Source organism: Curcuma longa, chromosome 11 (assembly GCF_044706935.1).
Source record: "Curcuma longa cultivar G26 ecotype Majalengka, Jawa Barat chromosome 11, ITB_CL_G26_1.1, whole genome shotgun sequence".
NCBI classification, from domain to species: Eukaryota; Viridiplantae; Streptophyta; class Magnoliopsida; order Zingiberales; family Zingiberaceae; genus Curcuma; species Curcuma longa.
This window is the reverse complement of record NC_133871.1, coordinates 33,147,243-33,154,717: the sequence shown is the minus strand read 5'-3', so window position 1 is coordinate 33,154,717 and position 7,475 is coordinate 33,147,243. Positions and strand designations below refer to the sequence as shown.

The 7,475-nt window shown below is 41.8% G+C and overlaps 1 protein-coding gene across 1 annotated transcript; it reads right to left on the bottom strand.

The window, feature by feature from the left end:
* Positions 1-586: 586 nt before the first annotated feature.
* LOC141836843 (uncharacterized) lies at positions 587-1,132 on the bottom strand. Its single transcript, XM_074724309.1, has one exon. It carries the CDS (start codon positions 1,072-1,074, stop codon positions 850-852), a length of 225 nt encoding a protein of 74 aa, XP_074580410.1. The 5' UTR covers positions 1,075-1,132; the 3' UTR covers positions 587-849.
* Positions 1,133-7,475: the final 6,343 nt, after the last annotated feature.

Here is a 7,475-nt window from a genome sequence, read left to right as displayed (position 1 = left end):
AGATTTTACTAATGTTCGTGATAGAGTATGATATATAGGAGGTTATGATTTTTATAGTTGTAATATTAGTTGTATAATTGACCTATAGATATTATTGTTCTTTATGAAAAATATTTACACTTATCTTTGTTTCATTATATAATTTTCAAATTAAATATTTTTTTTTAGAAAAAAAAGGTAAAGTAGAACAAAGTCTTGTCCTAAAAAATTTTGTAAACAGTAAGGGTTCAGTTTGGAAAATAAAAGAATGAAAAATTAAAAAAAAACATGAATGTATAAAAGGAGGATTAATAAAATTGTTTAAAAAAATAGTTTTGAATCTCTTCTTTATAATAGTCCTATATCAAACCTACAAAAAATCTCTCCATAAATTCATAGACCTAATTTTTGTTTCTCAACGACAAATTAACAAATTTCAATATGTAACTAAATTATGGCCTTCCACAAGATTTTCCCAATCATTTAATTGTATTGTTTTGACAACAATGCATCTCTAATCTCTTTGAAGAGCAAAAAAAATTCTTATCTTCTTTTCTCACAAAAGGGAAAAAGAATGAAAACTCATATTAAACCAGCACAACAGATCTAAATCTCTATATCAATTTTATCCAACTATATGCATCATATCAAAATCTCACAACATGAACCAATTCATTGTCTATAGTTGTTATGCACAAATCAATAGATTGATAAACTGAAAACTTACAAAGAAAAAGAAGAAGAAGAATATCTAAACCCAACCAGACAAGACCTTAATTAAAATTTTCAACTAGGAGAAGAGCATGCAGAAACGTATCCAACATATAGATCATTTCTATTCTTTTCTGCAAACAACTGGAGATCAATCAATCATGGCGATGGCGGGTACAAATCGGAGATAGCTCTGAGGACATTCACTTGCAACCTCAACCGGTATATGTACTCCGCGGTCCGCAAGAACAGCTGCTCCGGCTGCAACTCCCTCCCTCCCGGCACCAGCCTCCGCAGCCTCCTCACCTTCCTCCGCACCGCCGCCCGCCTCCCTTCTCTCCGTGACCTCTTTACGACACGCAGTTCTCCCTTCTTTTCCTCCATTAACTGAAGGAAGAAGGAGGAGGCAGATAGCTAGCTAGGTGAATATATGCAGAGAGGCATTGTGGGCATGGGAAGAGGATTTATAGATGAAAGAGAGAGAAGCTAGGAATTAAAAGGGCATGTGAGCCAACTGGATGGACCCGGCCGGAAGGTGGGGTGGGGATTTCCAGAATCGCAGTAGCGGCGGTCTTGCCGTGTAGCGGGAACACAAGCATGTGGCGCCGGTCTCATGTTTGGCGCCCGTGTCTGACAGCTCTGCAGGCCATGGCATTCCACGCGGATCCCACGACGCGCAGTGACGATCGACGGAGAACAATCTCCATCTAGATATTTAATTACTATTTATACTCACTGTGCATGTAACTGCTTTCATCGTAATCCACGAAGATCTCTCCCTGTATAGTATATACATAAAACGGTTGTTCTCGATCTAACCAACCTGCCGAATCCGCCGAACCGAGACGCCGATTAATTATTCAAGGTCGGAGTGCAACAGAAGCTAGGTATATATATTTTTGGCCCTGGGGCCATGCGTCGAATTCAGCTGTGCAGTGGGATTGGGACCATCAGAATTAGAGAGAGAGAGAGGAGAGAGAGAGGAGGAGGAGGAACATGGATAGTGGTGGGATCGATGAGGAAGTAGGCAGGCACGTAGTGCAGCATTAGCAAGTAAACAAAAGAGGCAAGTTTGGATGTTGGCAATATAATGATAGAGGAGCCCCATCTCCACGAGGAGGTGGTGTCTTCGCTGTTAGGGTTACTTAAAACGGGACTGCTGCACATGCAAGCACATGCATGCGTATATATATGCCTTGGGGTTGGAACGATGCCCAAAGCCATCTTCTACGTCTCTCATTATTGTCAATAAGTGACAAGCTAGCTAGTAGCCAGTCACTGCGTGCCGCTATCTCAATTACTCATAAATTTCTACTTAAACATCAATGATATATATATATATATCTGCTTAGATATTTCTTCTTTGCAAATGGCATGGACAGGTCATTTAAAGTCCAAAGACATGATCAGGTACATGCTCGTCTCTCATATATATGATAAAGTGGACATGACATGGTCATATTAATTAATATATACCGCTATATATATATATATATATATATATATATATATATAAAAAAATATTAAAAATATTTTAAAATTTTATATATATATATATATATATATATTTATAATTGTAATTTAAATGGATGACAAAGTCAAGTGAATAGTTAAACATATATGGGGAGGTCAAAATCAAACCTAAGCGGAAGTCAAAATGATCATCCCAACTTCAAAGAATACAAGCTATTTCAACTCTATTAACTCGGTTCACCTTATACCAGAGAATTCGGACTTCTCGACTACATCAGTTTAGTCACCCTGTCTTTAGAGGATACAAGTTTCTTGACTCCATCAACTTGGTCACTTTGATTCCAAAGGACACAGACTCCTCAACTCCCTCGACTCAGTTCACCTTACACAGAGAACTCGAGCTTCTCAACTCCATCAGTTCGTCCACCCCGACTCTAGATGACTCATACTCCTCGATTCCAGGCACTCGGCTGCTTGGCTCAAGCAGCTCGATCTTCAATATCAATCCTCATTTACTTCATTTCCTTATACACAGTTGGGACCTATACCCTACGGGGGCACACTGACAGCTACTACAAATATTTCCAAACGCAGAGCTATAATTGAACAGAAAGGCAATTATATTGCTATCAAGCATGGTCCCTTAGATGCCCTTCTACATATATGTGGCATTTAGCAATTGGAGAGGTCTTCAACCAATGTCAGATCTGGTCTCTTCATGATCAACTTTAACGTGGAGATGTTCTTTGTGTAACTATATAAACCTTAGAGATGGTATGTGCAAGAGGTATTGTCACACGCGCACTCACCCTTTTCTTCTTCTTCTTGCCTACTATTTTCATCTTCTAACCCCTGTGCTAACTTGAGCGTCAGAGTGGCCACGTTGAGTCTGCCTCGACGCTCATTCTAACTCTCGTATAAGCCTTGCAGGAATCTCAGGAATTCTCTTCGCCTTCGTCATCATCGACCTTAATAGTTACTTCTTGTTGATTCACCTGCCAGCAATCTCAGACAAGAATAAATTGGCACCGTCTGTAGGAATCCGCCTGAACTGAGACGTTGAGATGGTGGAAATAAGGAGAACTGTTGAAGGCCCTAGCATTGTAGAAGATGAAGCCCATGGTGAGACCATCACCATGGCCAGTGATGAGTTTCAAGCATTGATGGATCGAATGGTACAGCGAATTCTGCAAAGACTTCCTCCCATTAATCCTTCTCTGGAGAAAGTACCTGATGCCTCGACTAAGGTGTCGCCTATTCCTAGTTGAGGAGCGAGTGGTCTAGCTGGTCCCCTCCCTACCGCCTTCGTTAAGCAACAAAGTAAGTCCATGCTCCCGCCTGAGGATCATTTTGATGGATTGAAGGAGGGAGACATTGCCTCCAAATTGGAACAAAGGAAAAGAACATGTAACCATGGGGACCACACCCTTCTCAAGTTATATCCTGAATGATGAACTGTTTCGCCACTTGGAGAATATAATAGATCATCTGACCCTAAGGATCATATAGGTCGCTTCGAGAAAAATGCCATGATACTACATCAATACACGGATGAAGTCAAGTGTAGAGTTTTTTGACAACTCTCTCCGATCCCACTCACCAATGGTTTGATTGACTACCACCTACATCGATTCAAACTTTCGCCGACTTCAAGGTTGTATTCCTGCAGTACTTCGCTAGTAGCAAAAGGTACCAGAAGACACCACTGAACCTATTTTGTTTGAAACAGACAGTTAAAGAAAGCCTGAGGGATTGCATTCATCGATTCAATAAAGTGGTCATAAATGTGCCCTCGGCTACCTTCGAAGTGTTCATCAGTGCCTTCTCTCAAGGGTTACAAGAAGGAGATCTCTTTCGGTCTCTAGTGAAAAAGCCCCCGGTGAATTTCGGCCTTTTGTTGGGACGTGAGCAAAAATATATCAATGAGGAAGAAGCCTAAGTTACAAGGAAGAAGGAGGTTGCAGTGCTAGCATTAGCGCTGACTCAATCTGAGCATAAGGCTCGACCACCTCCCTTATACAAAGATTCATTAGTGTACTATTAGTATGCCCTGACTTGGGCAGGCTTGGGGATGATGCAGGCTGTGGAGGCAGTCCCGACTTGCAACCTCGACTCTGATAGGTCGGATAATGATCCATCTGAGCGATTTTACACCTATCACTGCACTCGAGAACACTTCACCCATGAGTGTCAGCAGTACGCTAGAGAGCTTTGTTGTACAATCGATGAATGTTTGCCCGCACGAAGATTGCCTTCAAGGGTAAATCGGTGATCACCCATCCGATATGTCTATGGCGAGAATCTAGAACATCCGCTTGATCATGGAAGAGAATAGTCGAATCATCGAGCCAATTGACAAAGAGGCGCGCCCCAGCAATGGAGGTCTCAGTCTCGAGAGTCAGCTCAGCGTCGCCAAGTAGCTAATCCCGAAAATGACAAAAGAAATCTCTCATGCAGAGGAGACAATAACATGATCTCAAAAGGATTGATCGATGGAGATTCAAATTGTGCTAGGAAAACTCATGGTTGAAGGCTTGAGAGTTATGGGATCGCACTAAGCCTCGAACGGAAATGGGTCCCTCGATAAGTTTTAGTCCTCGAGACCTGGAAGGGGTGGCTACTCCCCATGAAGATGCATTGGTGATAGGGCCTATCATAGCCAATTACAATGTGGCTCTAGTTTTCATTGACACAGGGAGCTCAGTAAATGTACTCTTTAAACATGCATTTGACCAAATGCAAATAGATTAGCATGAGCTACGACCTATCTTCACGGCATTGTTCGAGTTCATAGTTCATGAAGTAGAGCCGCTGGAGTAGATTTGGTCTCCCATTGTCCTTGGGAGAAGGACCCTTAAAAAGGACTCGAACCACTATCTTCACGGTGGTCGATGCCCCATCTGCTTACAATGCCATCCTTGGTTGACCCGCCTTGTGCTCTTTCCGATCCATAGTCTCCACTTATCATTAGAAAATAAAATTCCCTATGGATGATCAAGTCGAAGAAGTCAGGGGTAATCAGGCCGCAACCACAAAATGCTATATGAAAGTAGTCCAAGTTGACTCGCAGAAGAGTCAAAAAACTAAGAGGGTGGAGGTGCAAATCGTCAACGATATCCCTCCAACTCGGCCGATGGGCATGATAAAGCATTGATAATACCTAAACATCTGAATCAAACTACTCAGATAGTCATTGATCTCCCTCCTGAGTTGAAGCAGAAGGTGATCACTTGTCCGTCTCGCAATCAAGATATTTTTGCTTGATCAGCTATAGGGAGGTCACGGGGATACTACCTACGATCATGGAACATCGACTCAACGTTGATCCGAAAGCTAGGCCGGTTCAACAGAAGAAGTTGCACTTCGTCACCGATAAAGACGGGATAATAAAGTTGTGGTTAACAAGCTACTGGATGCTAATCACTTACATGAAGTTAATTTCCTGACTTGGTTGGCGAATATGGTGGTAGTTCCCAAGCTAGGGGAAAATGACGAGTCTGCATAGGCTTTCGGGATCTCAACAAGACTTGCCCGAAAGATTATTATCCTCTACCTCGAATCGACCAGTTGGTGGACTCGACCACCGGATACAAGCTCCTATACATGCTAGATGCATATTAGGGTTATCATCGGATCCCTCTAGCGACAAAAGACCAAGAGAATGTTAGTTTCGTCATCTCATACAGAACCTTTTGTTATAATGTTATGCCCTTTGGACTAAAAATGGCAGGGCAACATATCAATGACTCATGGATAGGATCTTCAAGTACCAACTTAGAAGGAATGTCAAAGTTTAGTTTATGTGGATGATATTCTGATCAAGAGTACTTGGGCCGAGAACCTGATTGATGATATCGAGGAAACTTGTAGCATATGCTGCATTAATATAATTTCAAATTGAATCCGAACAAGTATTTTTTTGGAGTGAAGAGTGTTTCCTCAGATATATCATAATCAAATGGGGAATCAACTCAATCCCGAGAAAGTTTAGGCATTGCAAACATGTCCTCCCCCAAGAATTGTAAAAAGACACAAAGGTTAGTCGGTAGAACCACAACATTCTCCCAATTCATCTCTAGGTCCGTAGATAAGAGTCTGCCTTTTTTTAAGATTCTCAGGAAGGCAACCCAATTCCAATGGGATGAGAAGTGTGAGCAAGCATTGATGGACCTTAAGGCATACCTGACGTAGCTACATCTTCTATCTAAACCTATTATAGGGCAAACTCTTAGGCTCTACCTGGCTACGACAGAGGGAGCGGTCAGTTCGGTTCTATTCTGGCGGGAGGGTAACATTCAGCATCCCATCTACTTCGTTAGCCACTTTCTAAAAGATGTGAAGGCCCACTATTCCACCCTAGAGAAATTAGCGCCGGCCTTGGTCTCAACGGCTCGAAAGCTACAATTGTACTTTTTATCCCACCCCATCATCGTGCTCACTAATAGCACCTTGGAGCAGGTATTAACCAATACCGAAGCTTTAGGATAACTAATCCAATGGGTTATTGAGCTCAGCAAGTACGACATCGAGTACTAACCTAGAACGACCATCAAGGCGTAAGCACTAACTAATTCCCTGACTGAGACCCTCGGTCAAGAGTAAAATGAAACCTGAAAAATCTATGTAGATGGCTTAGATACTAAACAAGGCAGCGGAGTCAGGATATTACTGATTTCTCCCCATGAAGAAGTGTTACAGCTAGCCATTTAGCTAAACTTCCGAGCTTCTAATAACAAGGCCAAATACAAGGCATTGTTAGCTGGGCTTCGAGCTGCCCAACAAGTGGGGGCATACCGAGTCCTCATTCACTCAGATTCCCAATTATCTACACCTCAGCTTGAAGGAAAGTTCAAAACAAAAAATGATCAACTTCAGAGTTATGTCAAGACCATAGAAAAATTGAAAGTCAAATTTCATAAAGTTTTCTTTCAGAAGATACCCTGAGCTGACAAGTGGAAGATAGATGAACTTGCTAAAATGAGCAGTGTCTTAGTCACATGGAGATTAAACGATCTGGTCCTCTGAGTCCAACTAGTTTCACAAATAGACCAGGCACCTACATCGAAGGAGTTAGCTGATTAGAGATTTCCATTTAACTCCTTTTTGAAGGAATGAATTCTACCTGATCACCGGAACAAACTCAACTTCTCAAAAGGTAGACAACTTGATTCACGTTGATCGGAGATCATTTATAAAAGAAGGATTTCTCCTGGCTTTTGCTCTAATGTCTCAACCCTAATAATGCCAAATACATCATGCGGAAAGTTCATCAATGTAGTTGTGGCAATCATGTGGGTGGTCGGACGCTTACT